We start from the raw sequence: 22,036 nt of genomic DNA, 5'->3' as shown, positions 1-22,036 counted from the left end.
CTTACACGGCTCACACCCTGGAAACTCACTCCAGCACTCCACACAGTCACACGACTGAGTTTCCACCTGTTCAATGAGCTGGGAAGTTAACAGGCTGGAGGATTCGCTCAGTTTTCTCCGTAGCTTGCTTTTACTTGGGAGAGCATGATTTCTGTGCGTGCTGGACCAGTATGCCCTCACAGCCCTGGGCAGCACTGTGTATCAGAACAACAAGCCAGTGCCTCTGAATTATTTACTCCAACTCACACGAACTTGAATTTATCTTCCTTTTTTGCATAGTCACCATGATGACTGCTGCTCCGCGAGTTACTCGGAGAGACAGATGACACAGGCAATGAGGTTGCTCTAGGCGATCATAACAAAATATGACAAGGAATTTATCCAGCTTCTCTCAGAAGCATTTTATTTCATTTTAATTCATTACTGTATAGTAGAACACCTATATACAGAACACCTCTGAAGAAATTATTTAAAGAAACTTTGGAAAAGGGAACGGGGCAGGCTGGGTGCAGCAGAGAAACAGAGCGGAAGGATCAGTTGAGCAGCGCTTTTCATGCCTCCTGGTGGGTTGGGTTTCACATTCTGCCTTCAGTGGGTTTTGATGCTGAATAGTGCCACACCTTGGGAAAAGAACAAGTGAGGAAATAGCTTTGTACTACTGACCTGGTCACATATGTCTTGGTGGACTTACCAGTCCTTCAGTCACGATAGGCTGGTGGGATTCGGGACCTTTGGGCTCAGTTTCTAGAGTTTCCTTTAATAGATGGGATCATTATTTTTCTGGAGGTTTTCTGTAATGACTTCCCACCATCGTTCTGTCCATCTTCATTAGTAGCAGAGATAATATTAGTGCAGCCAGTTCAAATATTCAGCAAGATAACTTCTATATGTACCTATAGCAGCACAGAGGTCACCTATAGCAACACTCACCAATCCCAGTTTTGCCATCAGTGGTTAAGAAAATAATGTAACTAATATAACACTGTGTAGATAAACCAAGACCTGCGAGAAATATTGATAAATAGAGGGAACCTCTAAGGGAAGCTAAATAACAGTTGTAGCTTTGAGCTTTTTCTTGCTACAGCCCTTTTCCCTGTTTACAGGGCATTAAGAACTGTGGAGCTGGGAGTGGACTAGACATTCTCTGGAGCCTAAACATCAAAGACACCAGCATAGGCATTTTTTACCGTAGTGGTATCTGAACTCCATGACTGAAATGACTCCTCTGAGCCCTGTACCACTAATTAATAGCTGAGGAAGATTTGGAGGATCCTCACAGGACAAGCACAGGTGAATGTGCAGGTACTGGACATCATGGGAGGTAGAGGGGAAACATGTCCTTCACTGGGCCTTCTTCCTCACTGCCCCAACTCTTCTGCATTATTTACATGGCTGCCAAGTAGGCGAAGGGCACAACACACAACCTCACATGCTCGGAGCACTTCCATAAGTAGGTAGAGAGGTACAGAAATTTTGGGGCAGGCTGCAGGCTTTCCCTGGAGACCTGTCTTTGCCAGATAAGATTCAACCTCTCTTTCTGAAACTCCACAAATGGTACCTTGTCATAGGAGCTGAAACTTCATGCTGCAGCTATGCTGGTGTTGCAGAGACTGGAGGTCAGAGAGGGGAGAATGTGTCCTCAACCACTCCGACTCCCTCTCTACCATTCTTGCCAGCAGAGTGCTAAGAAAGCTGTCCCCTGGCCTGCTGTCATCTGTGGATTCAGACCCAGCCTGTAACATGTCAGCACAGCAAGCCAAAGCCTGCTCCAAGGGTCCTGACATCATTTAGAAGTGGACTTATCCTGCAAGGGATGCCCAAGGCCAGAAGGGGAACTGGCTGGTTTACACGGTAGCACCTTGGCCTTTATTCTCTGATCAGCTGATCCCCTCAGAAGTGGTATTAACATACTGTGTGAAAGCTAAAACAATGGGGCCAGAGGAGTGGAGAACCAGGGAGAAAGGAGCTGTTTGGGCTTAATTTTCACTTTATGCTAGAACTTGCTTGACTTCAGAATCACGTATGATGTCTTCTGTGCAACTAGCAAGACCTCAGTCACGTATTCCATGCTGATATTCCTAACAGACGAAAAACTGAGAGGGAGAGACAGGGCCAAGTCATTTTAAAGAGAGCCTGATGCCCCTGATATGCACCCACATTACTCTGCTCAGCAAATCAGGCTGTCTGGAGACTGAATGAGAGCATGTTCCTCTACCACAGAAGGTCAGTAAGATAAAAATAACCCCCAAAAGCCTACATTCAGCTTGGAAGCACAATGCTGAGCCAGGGACAATGATAATAGAACACCACAATAGTTCCTCAGAACAGCCCTAAAATAATAGATTATAAATGGGCAAAGGGGGAGGAGAAGGGATGGAAGGCTATTTTATCACTATTGTAAAAGCATTCAGAGGAAATAAATTTGGATTCATCTGACAGAACTATTCTCAAAAGCCAAAATGTGCTAAATATAATGCCGAATTTCCTTAAATACAAAACATGTCAGCAAAGGTCCCTTGGCCAGCAATTTTTATAATATCTGGGCCTTTTTGCCTCCCTCCCCTTTTTTAGCCTTTGCCCCATGATGATTATTTGCCTTTCTGGAGAGCTTAATCAGGAGCTATTAGAGACAGTCACTCTCTAAGTTGTATAATGTTTAAAGTCCATTAGCTCACCCCAAGCAAGGCTGGCGGGAGGGAGACGATGTACTTGCTGAAGTTGAACAAGCTATTTGCATGCTGAATATTTCTAATCACTGAGCAATGCCAGGAGAATCTGAACATTATTGCACTGCGCTGCCCAGTGACCTTTCAAGTCATTTTAATTCTTGCTTCAATACATAACAGAGTGGCAAAAAGTATCCAGCACCGAATCTGCCTGGTTTTAAGCAATTTTAGGAACCAAGGATGCACACGTTTTAAAAAAAAAACAAAACCAAAAGAGAGAATCACTAGCAAAGTCTACCCCTTTCCCTCTGCCACACTCACTTGCATTACACATGGTTGCTTGCATTATGTGTCGGTTAATAAAATATGACAGACTGCTTACTTTTGGTCTGATCACAATCAGCTTGATCCACAAAGCATACACATTTAGTTTCAAGCACGTTTTCAAGTCCTAATGGACTTCAATGGGATTTGGGCCCTGTCCTGTGACCCCAAAACCCCAGCCAACACCTCCTGGACACTTTGGTCTGGTTACCCAGGTGCCATCTGCATTTATTGTTCCACAGTAAGCAGACTGGTGAGACACTTAAATGAACCTTCTTTACAGAAATGTTTTCAGAGGCTGCAGCTGAACGGAGTTGGGTCTGAGCATCAGTCACAGCCTCTGGAGAGCAGAGCAATGTGACCTTCAGGGATCTCTAGCCTTCTGAGGCTTTTGAGATGGCATTTTTCCTGTTTCCCCAGATTTACTAGGAAATTCAACCAACTGACTGAAGACTGCTAGCTACTGGCAGATGCTTGGCACCAGGACAGCATCTAGTGTGAAGCCAGCCACCCTGTACATGTTGTAGAGCACAGTGCCCACAGAGTTTGGAGATCATTTCATACGGCCCACAACACCTGCCAAGAGAAGCCGAGCTAAGGGCACATCACGTCAAGAGTGATGGCTGTCTTTCAATGCCTGTTTTAGTCACTGTCCTGTCAATTTGTCACAGACACAAGTCTGTCTCACACTGTACTCTCATCCTCCATAAGAACGGCAAGAAGTGGAAGGGCACAGAGCTCAGACATCCCCGTCGAGCCCGGAACCACTGCAGCTGCCAAAGCAAAGTTGCTCTCCACTGGAACAAGGCAATCAGGGAAAATCCAAGAATTTAGATCAATAGTAGAGCTATATCTCACAGTGACAGAAGGACAACAGAAAAGACAGGTTGTTATAAAATAGCTCTTTCAACAGCTTTGGAAGACTGGCTTCTATTCTGGGCAGCGGGTGGTTAAACTCCTTCCAGTATTCTGCTGAATCTCCTGCAAAGAGCGAATGTGATGCTTGGTTGTAGTTTTCTGGTTACAGCACCAACATTTCTCCAGGCTACTGCACTGGAATATGGGGAGAAACCGATTTATCACAGCCAGACAGACGTGACTAAGTTTCACATAACATGCTTGAAGGAGCAGACTGCAGGATTTCACAAAGCTCTTGGGCTGCTGTGCTCTTCTGCTCTAATTTGAGTACTCCTCCCAACACAGCACAGAAAGTCCTCTCCCACTGGCTGGTGTTTCTGTCAGTTCAGCAACAGCTCATGTATCCCCTTGAAGAAGCCACAGGTTCTCCCATTAACAACAACCATTGAAGCCAGTCAAATGAGCGGCTCCTCCCATTGTGCTACTGTCCAGAAGCAATATGGAAAGAGTAAAAGCAAAAGCTTGTCCAAAGAGGGGGACCATAGCCAGTGCACCAAAGAGACTCACACTGAGAAACTGACGTGGAGCCTCTGAAGGACAATTTTTACTCTTCCCAACTTTTCTAATGCCTCCTGGCCTCTCTTGGCTAGGACTGTACTCCACTCGCTTTTAGCAATGTAGGAGACAGTAATATGCAGACACAGAAATGACACGTATATTCTTACACACACAACCAGCCCCTGAATAATTGTCCCCGTCCTTTTGAGACATCACCTGCCAACAGGGAGAAGCCAGCAGGAAGGTGGCTATTGGGCAAAAGCAAAAAAAGAATCTTATCCCCCATAGCAGTGGGTGCAGAACTGAATCTCCCACCAAGACATAGGTTCACAGCACTTACTTGTCTCCTCTTGACATCAGTAGGAAAGATGACTACATTGCTATTGTAAAGCAAATTGCCTCTTACTCCAGTGTTCCTCAGACTGGCCAAGTCTTTAACCTCATGGGTTTGGGTGCTCTAAAATGCTTGTCTGAAGGACTTTCAAGAACTCACCAACAGGAAAAGGACTGCGGTACCCTTGAAACTTGTAGGGAGTAGTGAAGCATAATAGATGATAGGTATCTAAATGTAATCACTGCTTTGAAATCCCATATAGAGACCTATGGATTTTGCAAGTCTGTCCTAGCATATACTCGAAAGCAAGACGGACAGTAGGAAAAGAAAAAATGGAGCTTTTGATGTTCCCTGATATACAGAGCACACATAACCTCTCCAGGTTGGCAACCTACTTCATTAAGTTAAGCTACAGTATGTGGAAAAGAGCAAATACTAGACTGAGACTCAAAACTTCCCAGAGATTAGGATTTGTCTCCCTGGAAGAAAGACAATACAGTCAGAGGACATAACATTCTTTCAGACCTACCTGGTTAACTGCTTTCCAGTCTAAAGCCAAGCCTTCTCTTCCACCCAACCACACACACACATTTTCCTCATAATGCAGGAAGAACAAGATGGGTACTTTTCAAAATGTTTTTTAATTAAAACCAAAAAAAGTAGCACACACCAGAGCTTGACGTGGATGAGCCAAACTGCTGGTCACTGGGATGTTGGACTGGCATGAAGAAGGCTGAGAGCTGTGATTCTGCATAACTCAGGAGCACCGGCACGAACACTGAGGCTCCCAGGAAAGTACTCTGCCTGTCAGGCTACCGCTGAGCAGATCTCTCTCACGTGGTGATGAGAAACTTCATCCTGGAGCCCAGCCTCTCTTCCAACAGATTGAAGTCCTGGAGACTGGGGAAAAGGCCATTTCAACAAATCTGCATTTTCCAAGCACTTCTGCAAAGGATTCCCAGTTGGTTTTCCTGTCTTCCTGCCAGGTTACACAGGTTTAAATAGAAACTTATCTTTGGCAATAGCCACACTGGTAGGATCCAGTCCTGCTTCTGCTTAAGTTGTCCTTCCTTGGACCATAACCGCAGCTGCACCAGGCTCATGACTGCTAGCCGACTGTGCCTTTAAGTTAAAGCCTCATCCACTCCATCCAGCCAGCAACTTATGTGAGCTTCTTCAAGCTCATGTAAGTGTGCACCAGTAAATTCATGTAAATGTAAACATCTTGTCTACAGCAATGCCCAAGAGATGGAGGAGCCAAAGTTTCATTTTAAGACGTGACTTGGGCATTAGATCAGGTATCAAAATCTCCCTGCCATCTAATAAAGTAAAGTAGTTTCAAAAGCTGATGGTGTGTTGCTCCACCAGCCTGGTTTCTTTACCAGAAAGGCTGGACTAAGAAAGTGACACACTTTTCATACATGATTTTTATCTTTTAGAATTTACTAGATATATGCCTCATTTGTCTGTCAAATATTTTAGAAATACTTACACCTGCTCTAATACATTTTAAAACATGCATCAAGTTTGGATCAGAACAGCTTCTCTGGGATAATCAGTAAGCCCAAATTGCTGCTTTAAGGCCTAAATATCAGTCACTGGCCAGCCAGCCACAGAAAGCCACTCTAAACTTGAACTCTTGGAATTATTTTTGGCTCAGACTAACCCTTGTTACTATACATCTTACCCTACACACCAAAGGAAAATGTATGTGTCTTCCAAGGCTACTGTCGCACCAAGGTTTACAAATAAACACAATTTCTGCAAACAGGAGACCAAAGTAAGTTCTCTTTTGTCACAGGGCAAGTCATAAAGTCCTCCAGAGTCAAGGGAATGGTAACTGCCATAAAGGATCAGGCCTAAAACATGCATTACAGAAGCAAGGTAGCTCCTCTGCTTGAGGTCTGGCTGATTCACTTCGCACATACCACTGTTTTAGTATTACATCCTTATCTAACAGTCAACCTGTTTCAACAACGTGCAATACATATTAATGCAATATGCACTGCAACACACAATACGCATCCAAATAAATCTGACTTCTCACACACAGCAGGGCTAACAAAGAAGAGCCTTTTACAAAAGACAATCAAGAAATCACCTGAAACCATGAGACCCAAGTGGACCTCAAGCAATCTGCAATACTGAGACCTAATAACAGATGCTAATTCATGAAAGAAACACGAACAGTGGGGCTGAGGTAATGGCAGAGATTTCATTAGTGCAATTAACATTTATAATGGTATGTTCTTTAATAGAATTTAAATAAGGCTTTGAATAATTACACACACTAAAACTAACATTCCATAACCTTATTCCGCATGGAAAAGCAGCAGAAACAACCCTCTGAACTGTACAAGGTCCAATTATGAACAATTACATTCAAAAAGTAGATCAAAACAGAAACTCTATCCCCCAAAAGCTGTGCCATCATCTTTAGAGTCAACTTTCTCCTCTCGTGTGAGAAGTGTGAAGAACAGATGAACTGGACTTCAGCCCAGTAAATTTGGCCTTGTCAAATTACCAGGAGTGCTTTCCAACATAGAGTCTCTCCTCATTTCTTTAGGGTGATAGAAGCTCATGGAAAAAGAATTTCCAAAGCAATGGAAGATGAGTTGTCACTTCCCTGGGCCCAAAAATGTACATAAATTATGGAAGCTTGAAAAAAAACCTACATTACACTGTAGCATATATGTTTATGGTGCATGTTCTCCTTTAGAAACTACTCACAGACAATTGGGCTGGGTGGGTGAAAAAAAATTGAAGCAGCATATGAAATAGTAATATACTGTTTCAAAATCTGCACCATCCTGCAGAACCAGGAATTACAATTTATTCAGATTGCTCTCAACAGATCCAATCTACGCTGGATATGTAAAAACCAAGAGACTAAGTCATCAAGGAAAACCAAACAAAAAAACCTGCACACTGCAAGATCTTATAAAAACGAAACAAAAGGAAAAAATCCCAAGAAACATTGATGAAAGCTCAGAAAAATTTATCATCAATTCTGAAGTGGGGCCTTGTGACATCATCTGGGTTAATGAAGACGGAGATGGACTTCCCAGGGTTTTCAGTCACTAGCTGTTGCAACTTTTTGGCTAATCGGTCATCAGGCTGGTTGGTGTCCCCTCCATCTGACTGAGGGGAAGGGATGCTGGTGGTGCTGCCCCGCCGCTGGAGCTCTAGCGTTAGCCGGTTGGCTGCTTTGACGTGTTCGATGGCAGTTCGAAGGTGTTCAGCAGGGTCTGAGCGGACCGAGGACAGCTTCCGTGCATGCAGCATGACGGTTTCTTCAGAGAGGTGCTCCAGCATGTTGCACTGGGGGATGAAATAGTTAGGGCACATCTTGTTGACCAAGCAGTGCTGGAGATCATCAATGAGACCCAGGAGAAAATGGGCTGCGTAATCCTCCTGCGCCAAGTAGTTGGCTGGTAGCCTGTCACAAGCCCACAACATCATGCTCCTCAAGTGATAGGGACTAATGGCTTTGGGGCGGGACAGCAATTTGATGATGATAGCTTTGCAGGCCTGATAGGCTTGCATGAGGCTACTGGAGATGCACTTTTTCAGCTGCACTTCACTTCTGGCAAATGAAAGCCTCCATTCATTGTCCTTCTTCCCCTTGTAAGAACATGCAGGCACTAAGTAAAACCCACTTATGACTTCCTCTTCTGTGATCTTCCCATCCCAGAAGTGGTTCTCCATCAGCCAGCTCTGGGCCACAGCTGGCCAACCTTTGAAGGACACAACAGGGACAATATCGTACAGCATGCGGCTGCTGCCCACTCCCAAAATGATGGATATGATAGTTCCATTCTTTTCTACCTTCTCCACCTTTGGCATCCCTCGCTGGGGCTTTTTCTGGATCTCAGACAGGACAATGCTAATGGAGTCATAGAACCAGTCTGCAACTTTTGTTGGAGAGAAGAAATAATTGGTAGCTCCGTTGATATGATCCACGATCGTGCAGCAGTCCTTCCATTTGCTGATAGTTCCTTCATCAAACAGACGCAGGCTCAGCCAGGAGTGGCACAAAGCTGAGTGGCGCATGTCCAACGTGACTGGTTGGTTGCGGTCATGCAGCTTCAGTGCAGGAACAAGCAGGGTGAAGTCCATGTCATAGTCTGTGCCTCGTGCATAAACATTCAGCTCATCAAGATCAATGTCTACCACACCTTCCCGCACACCACCTGAAAGGAGCAGGTATTCATTGGCTACAGGCAGCTTCTGGTCAAGTTTCTGAACCATGCCTGCAAAAGAGAGAAAAAGAAGTCCTTTCAGGGGAAGGCAAACACATCTAAGATACAGGATTTAAACAAGATTAAAACCCATCCCATACTCAGCAGGAGTATCCATCATTGTGTTTGTGCAACAGAAGTGTACATCAGGTCTTGTATTTGGTCAACCTTTAGTCCCACCTGAGTTAGGGGAGGGCCTTCCCTGCATTCCTGGGTACAGCTGAAGTCCATCCTAAACACCATACTGAAAGCAATGGAAAAAAGCAGAAGCCTCTACTAAAACACAGCAAAGCTACTTCCAGGACTGAATTTAACTTCTTAAACACCTTCTAAACCAGATTGTCACTCAACTTCCATGGTAGCCAAATGCTTCGCCAACACTTAAAAAAGAAAAGGGAGTATTAATTGACTCACTACTCCGTTCTCTCTAGTATAAGAAAAAAGCTGAGGGATTGGTTTGTGCTTAAGTGAATGGATAGCTACAAACATTAGTTTAAGAAGGTCTGATTTTACAATTTGCTTTCCCTTTATTGACAAACAAAGCAACATGACCAAAGGCAAAACCTTCTCCTCCTATGGGGGAATGGAGACAGGTTAAACTATCAAGCAATTCCAGAAACCAGCTCTGGAATTGTTTCTTCAAGCTGTAAATGATAATATCATGCCATAAAATATGTGATCAGCTCCCCCAAGCACACACATGAAGATAGAGTTCTATTTTCATCAGCAAAACCAGACACTTCCCTTCACCCTGCACTGCCCGCACCAGCTGCGCAAAGCCAGTTTTTCACTGTGTGTTCTATATATACCACTATACTCTGTTCACAGAACACGAACAGCAGACTGAGAAGAGACTCCACACAGTAGCTGAGATATTAGCACCTCATTCAATATTCAAATTAGGCTTAAAATTGAGCTCTGCACTTCAACTACTCTGTAATCTGCTTCTGCTATCTGGGCTGTTTCACTCCTGGTGTTCGTCTTGTGGTTAAACGCTCTTGATTCCTTCCCAGCCTTAGTTCAGACAACACACCCAGGCCATGAGGGAACTGAGGCCAGTCACTGAATGGAGATGCTGAGATCTCCAGCATGGAGATCTCTTATAAGCCCTGCAAAAGGGATACATCATTGTTTCCTAGAAGCACAAATGTACTGGGTTTTGTTTACTTCTTTACTTACTCTACCTTCCAAAAGGCACTATAGGTTGTTTATATCAAAAGTGGTCGTTGAATGGAGGGAAGTCTTCCATGAGGAAGCCAGTCTTAGAGAGACATCATTGGGAATAACTAGTCAGAGGCAGGACGAGGTGAGCCAGAGAGCTGCTGTCAGACCAGGATCCACTGAGAAACACCCAAGGAGTCTTTCTTTACTGAAATGCTAACAAAACTGATCAGCACAAGGGTCCAAGCACCCAGCCTGGTGTAGCCCCAGGTACTGCTGAGCCTTTCCTGAGTTAATGCATCCCCATGGAACCACAGATACTGCCTGAACTGAGCAGGTCTTCCTAGCAGAGTGCAGCAGCAGCAGCGCCCCAAGGCCTGAGTGGCACTGCAGTGCTTTCAAAGAGACTCACCTGTCCTTTCCTGTATGCTGGGACAGGGGCAAGGAAACACTACACACATGCACACAGGGAAGCTCCACATACAGGAGCAAAAACTAAAATTATGCTGACACCGAATCCTTGCAAGAGCCAAGGAGTAGGAAGAGACCTTTGTGTGAAGGGGAACGCATCCTGGGGCAATATTCAGGGTAACAGTGCAATCCCCTGCATGAAATTCCTTGCTGAAAGTACTTTACCTATTTTATTTCTTCCAAGAGCACTAGATCCAGTCCATTTTGCTGCACTAAGCTGGGGTGATACTCCTGCCAGGCAGGCAAGGACATAACCCTTTCCATTTCATGCAGCTCCAGAGGCTGCAAGAGAAGGAAAACTCTAAAGTAGTACTAAGAAACTCTTTCTGCCAAGTCCTGAGCTAACCTCATTCTGCAATCTTACACACGCTGCTTCTGTCAACTTCAAAGGTGTTCTCTGAGGGTTAGATACACAGTGAACCACGTTACCCTGATCTATGGAGTAGTAAAGCCATGCACAGGTGTCTCTGTCCCTAAGGCCCAGTAAGTGGCAATCACTCCTTCGTTACACCGAGAAGAAGGGGATTTCTAACAGTCACCTAAATTGACATGACTTCTGGAGACAGTGCTGACACGGTGCTTCCAAATCCTATCCTTGAACCAGTGCAAGTAGTCTTGGTGCTTTACATGCCAGTTGTAAGTTGAGTCCAAGACCCATGGAGTCAACCACATCATGGGGAGCAGGTGTTTTTTTCTGAGCATAAAAGTCAGTACTGACCCTTACTGTCGGTCAGCACAGCTATTCAGAACATGTAAGGTACTTACGGCCCATCCTGCCTTTACAGCGACCCAGAATTTTCCACTCAGTGCTGTGATCTGCAGCAAGTGCAGATGTTCCTGAGAGAGGCAGACAGAATGTAACTATCCTAGAGATTAAACTGTTCAAACCTATCAGATTCAACAAAGGCTCTATTTTTCTGAATATTTTTGAACTTGAAGGATGAAAAATGTCCTGTCAAGTTCTGCAGCGTGCCCTTTGCACCAAAACTGCTATCGTATGGTATGGACAGGGCCTTTGACTGAAAAAGAAAATAACGATTTTTCTAAAAGGTAGAGATTCTCCACTACAGAATCTACTGTGGGATGAGTTACTCTCCTTGGCTTGAAGAGATCCTCTCTCCTTATGCGGGAGCAAGAGAGCTGACACTCTGACCCCATTCAATCATCAGCAAGTGAGAGTCAAGCCCTGCTTTCTAAATGCAGCATGCTCATCTGCCCGGACAATAACCGTGAACATCTATAATCAACCTCCAAAGCCAGATAAGGGCTGTACCCACTCCTGCAATTTTAGTTCTACATCATCTTATAACACTCCTGCCTGCATTAGCACAAAGCAAAGCTTGTGCTGGACAAAGCCCGCACAGCCTGCTCTGCTGCCAGAGGTGTTACAACATGCCAGTTAGCAAGGAGGAGGCTTCTGCATAGAAAACATTTTAGGAAGAGCCATCCTCTAGAGTCAGAGACACAGCTCTTCAAGCACTGTCAGATAGGTACTCCCAAAGAAGAGACACTTCTCTTCCCTATAGCAGAGAAAGAAAGAGAACACCAATTTCAAGCATCCTTGCAACAGGAAATGCTTTCTGTTCACAGAACACTGTTTATAGTTCCTCTGGAAAGAAAATGGTTTTTGTGCTCACCATTAAGCCTAGTTTGCAAGGCTGGAGACTCCTGAAAAGGAAAAGTGCCATACACTGCCAGTAAGTCACTTGTTTTTACCCCTCCAGAACTCTGGACCTACCAGCAGAAGGGGAATACAAAACAATCATCAGGCAAAGGCTACAGGAAATGATCCAATGTATCGTCAATATCTCTCTGCCTGGCTGGCCGCAGAGTTTAAATCCAAACCCCTGAGGTCTGACTGGCACAGTATTTCCCCTTCAAGACCTGGACCAACAACATTTGCAGCTCTGCAACAGAGCTAGAGAAGGAAGTTTTGCTAACACATCATAGCAGTATTGCTGATCCAATTTAAGCTGTGGAGCAGGAGGTTGAGATGAGGTCCCCTTGAGGAAAATATATTTAGAATAGGCATAGAGTGTTCTATAAATAGTTGAGATGGCCAAATTCAGGATTCACTAAGGCTCTAGGGGTTTGCAATATGTTCAAACTGCCCCCCTTATTCATAAATATATTTGAAATGTGAAGGGATTTCAAGGAATCCCAATTAGTCAACATTATATGGCATATACTACCCTGGCACAAAGCTTTCATCAGATGTTTGAACAGTCCAAGCGCAAGCTCAGTGAACCACATGTACATACAACAGAAGCAGGTACTGCAGCTCAGCAAGCATGTAAGTGCAAACACAAACTAGAAAAATATCAATATTGGCACTTGAACCAAGTACTTAAGATAATAGCATGACTCGGCCATTCGAATTCTCTTCTGTCCATCTGAGTACCAGGACCGTTTGGGAGGATGAGGGAATTGGTGTTACATACAACCTTGTGAAATTTGTAGAAGCCCCATGGACTTGTCTGTAAAGAATGAACCCAGAACTTTTAGGATCAAATAAAAAAAAAATTTACTTCAGCTGAAGGACCAGCTCTCATGCATCAAAGTAGGTTCACTAATACTTAAGAGGTCTCTTGCAGCCACTAGGCAAAACACAATTTGCAGTCATGTCTTGTATGACACGTTCTTCTGATAAAGGTTGTTTGGCAAAGCTGGTATTTTGCTAAGCAAGAGACTGGTGCTCAGTTACCACTTCTACCTAAAGGACCTTAAAGTTCTGTTTTCCTAGCTGTGTAATTAGTTTATGACCTTCTTAAGCTATAAAGCTTGACATCATAAAAGATAAGTATGCTTACAAGCATGAGAAAAACCAGGGAATGTGAGAATTAGGAGCAGCACTTGTAGACCAAGCCTACTGGTTAGTTTACTAAACAGTCAGTTCAGGGTAACACAGGTGAGCAAATGAGTTCTACAGACAGAATTTAATTTCATTGTTGTTCCTTTGGTGTTAGGAAAACAGGACTACTCCAAGCACTGTGATACAAGGAGAATAAAGATAGAGAAGTCTTGTCTTTGAAGAAACTGACCACAAGAAAAAAATTACACAAAACCTTATTCCTAACATATGCATTTTCTAATTTGAGGTTCCTTCTTGAAGCCTTCCTTAGTGATGCTTTAGATACACAATCACTGCCACCAAAAGAAAATGTGAACAAAGAAAGATGCCATTCTGTTAGTCTAACCTGGTCTCATCAGACTGAATGGAGGGACACTGAATTTAGGGACACTTCTGCTGCATGGGAACTAGAGAGAGTTAAAAAATGCATGTGGGGTGCTCAGAAAGGCTCCACAGAGAGGGATCTGCAGAACTTTGCATGCAGAGATGTTATCATGTGATTCTTCTGGGAGTCAAGCTGGGAGCCAAGCCAGACCCAGGCAGTAGCTCTGCACTGCTTCTGTTCTCCAACTTAGACTCCAGCGGCTGCAGTAGTTAACGCCTTGCTTAGATTCCACACCAGCCTGGGAAGGAGACAGTCCACACAGCGCACAGCCTTGATTTTCTTCCTTGACCTTTGCATCACCCACTCCTCCTACACAATCTGCGAGGCTTCCTGTAAGCTCCTGGGACCATGAGTTACTCTAACACCTCTGCCCTTGCAGACTTTCTGTGCCAGGCTTAGAAAGCTAATGTGGTACCCTACAGACCACCTTCAACTTCTCAAGAGCACAAATGTATTCTATACGTAACCAGCACAGGAGACAAGCAAGAGGCTAGTGAACATTAAAGATACCATGGCCAGGCTGCTGAAGACCTACAGGGATATTATGATCCCCAGACACGTGTAAACAATGTATACAAGCTTATCTGTGGGCTATACAGCCAGGAGCTTGCCCCTTCTCTCTGGAAGGAAAAGACCTCAGGTTAACAGTAAGGGGCTGGCTGCAGCCTGCAGGCAGCTGTGCAGTGCAATTCAGCAAGTAAAAGTGATGTTAGTTACTGCTCCTCATTACCGAGCTTCTCTGCTCACCTCTTGACTTTGCCATCTAATCTGATTCGAGAAGCAGCACAAGTAACACCAGCTGTTAAAAATAGCTGCAGCACAGAATAAACATGTCTGGCACCTGCCCTTCAGTCCCACAATGGAGTTCAGAAGATGACAGAGTATCCTCTCCAACCCTGCTCAAAGATGCAAAGCACTGTGGGTTCAGCCTAGAGTGCTGTCTGTGAATGATCAGAACTGAGACACTTGGATGATTTACACACTATAACACATGCACAGACAAAAGGGAAGGAAAGGAGAACTGGACAAAATTAGACGTGTCTTTCTCTCCACTACTCACTCTCTGTCTCACACACTACGAGAAAGCCTACAGAAGTAAAATCGAGATTTTCCTTAGAGAAATCCAACACCTGAGCAGGCATTCTCATTGGTACCTTCTTCCTCCTGTTCCTTCTTACTTTGCAGGTAATTTAATTGTCACAAAACAAGAGGTATGGATGCTCATTTCCTCAATCAATAGCAATAATGTGGTGTTCTGGCACTGATCATCAACTGATCTTGCATTTGAAGTGTGCCCTCTCTAAACCATTACCTTGTGCTCTAGCAGAAGTCTCCTGTTACTTGCAGCCAGTCTTGCACAGACCTGACTATTCCATTAGGCAATATTTTTTCAGTAATCATATTGAAAGAAAGTGAGCATCATGCTGCTGCTATTGCATGCCCAGCACCTGGAAGAAATATAAGTACACACCCCTCATAAAAAAAAACCTGAAGTTCCCCTGATAGGGCTGCATGTTTAAATTCCTCCATAAGTGCATCTGAGGCCATAGGGGAAGTGAACTCCCGCAAAGGGAAGCTCTCCAAAGCAGTTCCAGGAAGCAATCACATCCCTAATGAGACCAGAAATGCTGGCAATTGCTTTTGACTCAACAGATCTGATTTGCTGTCATTGGTTCAGCACTTCCAGCAAGAAGTAGCAAAGAGCCTATTCAGGGAAGCTTGCCCCATGGCACTGCATGCCCCAGCTCCAAGCACGTTCTCCGAGATATATAGAAATGTGTCACCAGGAAACTAACCACACTTTTTAGAGTCCACCCAGGTTTGCAGGGAGCTGACATACCTGCTTGTCAAAGGCAGGGCAAGTGCCCATTAATCTCATCAGAGTACCCAAACCCCACTATACAGGGTATGTGCCTCCCTCATGTTCCCTGACAGCCTAGGGAGAAGATCTATAGAAGGATTCTTCCTTGTGTAAGTGATCTCTTCTATAGGGAAGACTAGGAATCACCCACAAATAACACTGCCTCTCTCCTTTCTACTGCGTAATACTCCCACAGGACTCAGCAGAGTCCGGGCTCTTGAGTTCATCACAGTTCTACCCAGTTTGATGCATAACCTGGGGCATGCCTTTTTTCAATCTCTATAAAATCATTACCTTCCTGTAAGCCCCAAAAGCTAAGGAATTTTGACCTCCTGAATATTCAGAAGGTGACTGCTCAGACAGCACTAACCATACACCAGATGTTATTAACAGAGAACCAATTTGTAACCTCATGATAAATTTCAGGATCCTCTGCTTTAGCCAGTAAATTCTTATGCTTGACTGCTAAAAGAAATACATGAGAACTCATGTTAGTCAAAATGCAAAAAGCTTTTGTCATTTTTCATAAAGATACTAGACAGGCACTCTGCAGTTCCTTGACAATTCTGCTGCAAACAGCAGATCCTACAGAAGTAGAATGTTGTTCAAAGGAAAGATCGCTGCAGAGGTCTTCCAGCTATGACCGAGTGACGTGTGGTGAATTTCAGGGGCTTCTTTAAGACCGGATGGGAGGCTTGTTCTGATGCAGCTGGGCTGCACTGATTCTTCCGTTTTCCTTGGTAATTGCAAATCTATTTATGAGCAGCACAAGTTTTTGTTACGCAGAAGAACTGAAAGAGTCAGCTCTTTAAGAGAGTCTTTAGTTACAAAGCACATTTTGAGAAAATTGTTGGCAAAGCAGGCAGGAGGTGGGAGGAAAGTGGGGAGACAGAACCATGTGATTCCAGTTTAGTCAAATATGGGAGACCAGTGAAGGAATCCACTCTTCACAGACTGATACACCAGTGTCCTACTGATTCTATTCCTTTTAGAAATCTTGTGATATGGTGACAGAACACACTGCAGGGACACAGCATCCCCTTGTAAGAGAAATCAGCTTCTTTCTCTAAACTCTTCTTTAAAAACAATCATAAAAGTGGTGTCCCAGGTTTTTTTTTTCCAGTTCCCAGGTGCCCTGGTGGAAGCCACCCAGCTAACCGAAATCTTGAATGCCAGTGGTGATGGGTTTTCATGGTGCAAGTGTAATAGTAATAATAATAGTAATAATAATAATGAAAGAGAAAGCTCAGATTGAAAGGCTGTGCCTGTACAGTAAAGGGCAGTGCTGTGGCAAACACCTAAGCCCACTCTGGCCCCAAAACCAGCAGTGGTGTTACTGTAGTGACCTGCTTGACTAAAATATTCAGGTCTCAGAGGGCAGGCCTAGACTGCTTCCAGAGCTGGACCCAGCGTTTTCAGAAGAGCCTCTGCATCACTGGGTATCTCTGCTTTCGGCAGTGAAAAGTTTAAGCAGTCATCCTCCAAACTGATGTTAGGTTTCCAGCCTGCCAGTCTGCTCATCCAATGGACTTAGTCCAGAGTTATATTAGCCAAACTACAATAAGAGCGTCTGAAAGCGTACAAAGAATATGAAATGCAAGTCAGAGAGGTGCTTTATGGTCTGAAGAGTATCAGTGATGAGGTCTAAATGCAGCTGACAAGCAGAACAGGAGGGGACAGAAAGTGCACTTAGAAGAAATGCAAGATGCTACACCCTGCTTAATGCTGTACAGTGTCCATATTTTCAAGTGTGCATAACACACAGAATTCCCTTTGGAAATGGCACAAGATACCATTTACCCTGGAACTGCAATCCCAGAGATAAAATCTGCCAGGGCACAGATTACTTTATCGGTTCCACCCTCTGAGACTGAGTACACATTTCACAAGGGCTACACCCTAGAAAGGCCATTTCTGCTCACAGCCTTATGGAGGGCTGCTAAGTATTTAACAAGAGAGAGACTCACCAGGACAACAGTGGGCATAAACCAGGTCGAGCTTCTTGAGTACAAACATGCAGCTCCTTGCAGGAGAAGCTGTTCTGCCCTAGTTTTCCTAGTTCCTTTGCTGTTACTGTGTTCTTTACAAGAGCATAACAATCTCAGTGAGGCACACAACACATCTATCTATACTAGCCTCCTGTCATAGGCAATTGCTGCTGACTGCTTTCAGGGGAAGAGCATAAGAGCAAGGAAAGTACAGTATAATCACTTTCCCTCTGCAGCCTCCAAGCAGTCTCTGGCTTTTGAATTTCCCAAACAGGAGGCAGTATTTACAGCTTTAACAGCACTGATTGACTTATCTGCTGGGAATGTCTCTCATTGCTTTCTAAATAATGTATGTTTTTCGTATAATCAGTGTCTTTCAGCACTGTGTTTCACAAGGCACACATTGCATCAAGAAGTATTTCCTCTTTCTGGCTTGCTAGGAAATTAAGAAATTCACTCAACTATGGCACGTTCCACAGATCATTCAATATTTTACACGGCTTAGTCAGTCATCTTTCTTCCACATTGAAAAGAACAACTTATTTAAACTTTATATACCTGATTGTCCTTCTAAGTATTTCTTACACATTAAGTATTTCTTGCTACACTAGGTGGTCCACACTACATGTTGCATGAAAAGGTGACTTCTGTGTGGATGTCTTCACAGTCTTGGAAATATCTCAGCAGCATAGCTTGCTAAATTAGCCTCACTCCACTGCCCATTTGCTCTACGTAATGGAGGCTTCCTCCCCAGAATTTAATTTAACCTTCAGGATGTTCTCCTTGAAGAAACCAACACCTGTCCCAAGTCTTTACAAAGGGCGTTGATGATGCTGGAAAAGAACAGTGGAAATAGCACAGTGGAAGGTTTTGGAGGCTGCACAGTCCCCAGCCTCCCCCAAACTCTCATCCTGATTCGACTAGTCAGCACCAGGTGCCTCTTGCAAAAGACATGTGGCAGCTCTCCAGCAATGAGCAAAGCCATTCTCTTCCAGATCCGAGAACACGTTCTTCTTTCGCTCCAAGTCAGCCAGAAGAGCATGTGTATATGTCAGGGAGAACTTGGCTCCAAGGTTGCAAAACCACTTTGGGCTTCTCTGGAATGGTTTTCTGCTCATAGTTACTACCTAGTACCTGTTTTCCTGTCCTGAAAGGTGTAAGCTGCTACACCATTTTATGTTCAGGTGCCATCCAGAGGGCTATGCCTAGAGGAATGCCACCCTCACACTCTCACATCCTGTAAATAATGTAAGAGTCTCCATCAAAAACGCACTTTGAGTGGTTCTGCAGGCCTCTTGCTTACAGTCATCCAACATGCTGAAAATTCTCTACCCAGCTGCTTAACCACCAGCTTGTTTTCTGTTCCCGTAGTTGTTTTCTACAAAAACAAATCACAGCCAGAGCAAATAACAGCACTATTCCTTATGAAGTGGGCCTGAACTAACACTGCTCATCCTCAGTGCCTGCCTATTCTGTAGTAACAGCCCTACCTTGCTGCAGAGCAGCAGGATATTTGTCCTTGACTCAAAAATTCTCCACTAAATCATCCAGCAAAGCTAAAACTTACATGTGGAGTCTATACATGGCAACAAACAGCCATCAGATTGATGGATAACCACAGCTGTAATTCAATCTAACGTTCTTGATTTTCCCTTAAAATCCACCAAACGTGGCTTGTTGGTTCAACAACGTGATTAAAATGCCATCCCCTTCAATCCCTTACACTTTCTTCATCTAACAATAACTAAACCTATTTAGCTTTAAACCATGGGACAGGTCAGAAAAAGGGGGAATGAAGGATGATTTCCAGGAAATCAGCCAAGACCCAAAAGAGCACTGGACACAGGGCAAATCCATTCTCTGAGTGCAGAAGTAAAGCAGATGTCTTCTAAAGCCTGAGGCATCTGATGGAGAAGACAACACAAAGCAAACCCTCTCTCCAGCCCCTAGTTCACTGGACTCCATCCACACAGCCCTGGCCTGGCACCTTTTACAGATCCTATACCCAAACACTGGCGGAAGCCAAGACAGGCCAGATACAGCTGAGAAATCCCATGCCAGAACCACAATATTGTTTTTCTCTGTTCTTGCAGACAAGCATGGATTGGACTAACAAGATGAGGAAGGGAAAGTAGATTCTTGGTCAGAAAGTGCCGAAATAAAAAGGGCTTTAACAATCCAACTGTGTCTGAGACCATGAAGCTAAGAGCAAGCTTCCCTACTGTACTAACTTCTCACCTAACACTGAGAACACAGCCAAAGCCACGTGGAGACAGATTAAGTCACCTATGAAATATATTTGTTAAGTCCCTATGTATAGCATCAGCTGTCTGAAAAGTGCTGGTTGGCTTTGACATTCATGCAGAACACTCCTTTATCCACATCATCAGGGGAAGAACTTACAGGCCAGATTTTATACTGGCAGAAAACAGAACAGCTCCCCAGAAGTGAGTGGGAACACTTGATAGAAATTTCAAGGGCATTTCTCCTCCCTTTCCATCCATGGAAGACAGACAGAGGAAAGCCTAAGCCCTCCAAACCTGCCTGCCTGTGTCCCACTACTTCTACCCTCCTGCTCCAGCTTCATCTTGCAGAGGTCATATTTGACAGTGCAGAAAAGCCAGCAGAAGTTTCTAACAGGGATTGTCAGTCCCTAAATTATCAGATTTTATAGTCATTTCTGTGCAGCTGAGCACTGTGATCTCTTAAAGAGCGTATCAGGAAGCACTGTGTGAATTTCATCTCCACCAAGCACCAAGCCCACGGCCCCAGCAGCTGTCAAGGATCTCTTATCCCTGCAGCAGAGGCAGAGCCAGGAAGCATAGGAGCTTGAACAATCAGAATAAAAGAGAAAGGAAAAAGCAACCACCGCTACAGCAGAGTAGAACCTGGGCCACCTTGTGTGAAGGCACGCAGTAAAATGCCACTGCCGCTCTGGCCCAGAACTCCAAAGGTGAAATGCACTGTGATCTTAAGAAAGCAACAGTAAGAGGTTACATAGCCAGGAGGCCCTGAAACATCCAGGTGTTGCAACTGCCCTCCTTCCTGCGTAAGGCATTAATTGGCTGGTGGGAAGGAGGAGATGGTGGAGGTCTGAGGCAGGGGCTGGCAGCGCTCACAGCTGAAAGTCCTCTTGCAATGGAACACTGACAACAATCAAAGCTCATTTTTCAAATCCCATCTCCTACCAGGGCTGCTTCACCTTTGTGACTCTGAAAAACTCAGGGGAGCAGGATCCCATTTACCAATCTCCTCAAGTTTTAGGAGGTAGTGTCCCCAACCCAAACACCCATGAAGCATGAGATGGGCCATAAAATCATAGCAGCATCGTCAAGTTGCATTTTCTCCAGGCATTCTCGCAAGGAGGACAGAGGAAAGGCAGCTACCTCGAAAAATTCAAACACAAGAATCTCCTAAGTTCACTTAGCTTTCTCCTTAAAGTGTGAGGACTAGAAATGCTTTGTTTATACTCTGCTTTATTTAATAGAGAACATCACACAAATCCAGTGGATAAGCCTGAAGGAAGATCACAATATACTGTATACTGGTATATTTTGTCCAAGCAGGTGTTTTGCCATCTGAGGTTTCTCTCAAAAATTAATCAGCCGTATACTCAACTGCACTGCCCTCCTGGCTGGGGTTGTTCTGGTTGTGTGACTGGCTAGGCACAGACCTGAGGCCTCAGGGAGCGCTTCTACCCAAACACATGCTGCTCTGCTCACAAAACCTTCCAGAAGGAATGCAGCCATCAGGCAAAAAAGACCTCTCAGATTTGCTGACCCTCCAGGAATGGAAGCTGTCATATTGAACGGGGTTTGGGTCATTTCCAAGTTAAGCTAATACATCAGCCAGCCTTGATCCACAGGCATAGCCCACAGGAGGGCGAAAGGATGCCGATCCCCAAAGAGGCAATATTTGCTTGTTCTGAGACGTATCATTAGCATTCTCTGCCTATAGAGAGGAGCACCACTAGGAGGACTCTGTACAGTAGAATCAGTTGCTGAACCACAACTCCCTGCTCTAAATTATATTCTGACTACTCAGAAAGTAAGCTAGAAATATTGCACAGAACTTTGGTTTGAGGAAGAAGCACCATTTTACCCCTTCCCAGAAAGCTGGCTTATGAAATCACTAAAACATCTCTTTGCTTTCCTCAGCTTAGGATATTCTGCTTTGCTGATGATTCATTAGATGATAATAGTGAGCTTCAAATCTTATTTCAAACTTTACTACCAGTAACCTAGCCACCTTTACAAGAAGAAACATTCCCCCTTGTTAAGGACATGTTCATTGCGTTTCTGTGTATGAGATTCCCATAGAATTTGTGAAAAAACTCCA

General features: G+C 44.3%; 1 protein-coding gene across 3 annotated transcripts in view; it reads right to left on the bottom strand.

Moving 5' to 3' along the window:
* Window positions 1-443: 443 nt before the first annotated feature.
* Window positions 444-22,036, bottom strand: part of MB21D2 (Mab-21 domain containing 2) — a 63,578-nt gene continuing 41,985 nt past the window's right edge. For all 3 annotated transcript variants that reach the window (XM_009565608.2, XM_054074874.1, XM_054074873.1), the window contains one exon: window positions 444-8,993. In XM_009565608.2, the coding sequence (XP_009563903.2) occupies window positions 7,729-8,993 (1,265 nt within the window). In that variant the 3' untranslated portion in view covers window positions 444-7,728. The remainder of the gene's footprint in view (window positions 8,994-22,036) is intronic.

This window comes from Cuculus canorus, chromosome 9, assembly GCF_017976375.1.
Source record: "Cuculus canorus isolate bCucCan1 chromosome 9, bCucCan1.pri, whole genome shotgun sequence".
NCBI lineage: Eukaryota > Metazoa > Chordata > Aves > Cuculiformes > Cuculidae > Cuculus > Cuculus canorus.
Note: the sequence above shows the minus strand (reverse complement) of the source record. Positions and strands in the feature narration are given on the sequence as shown.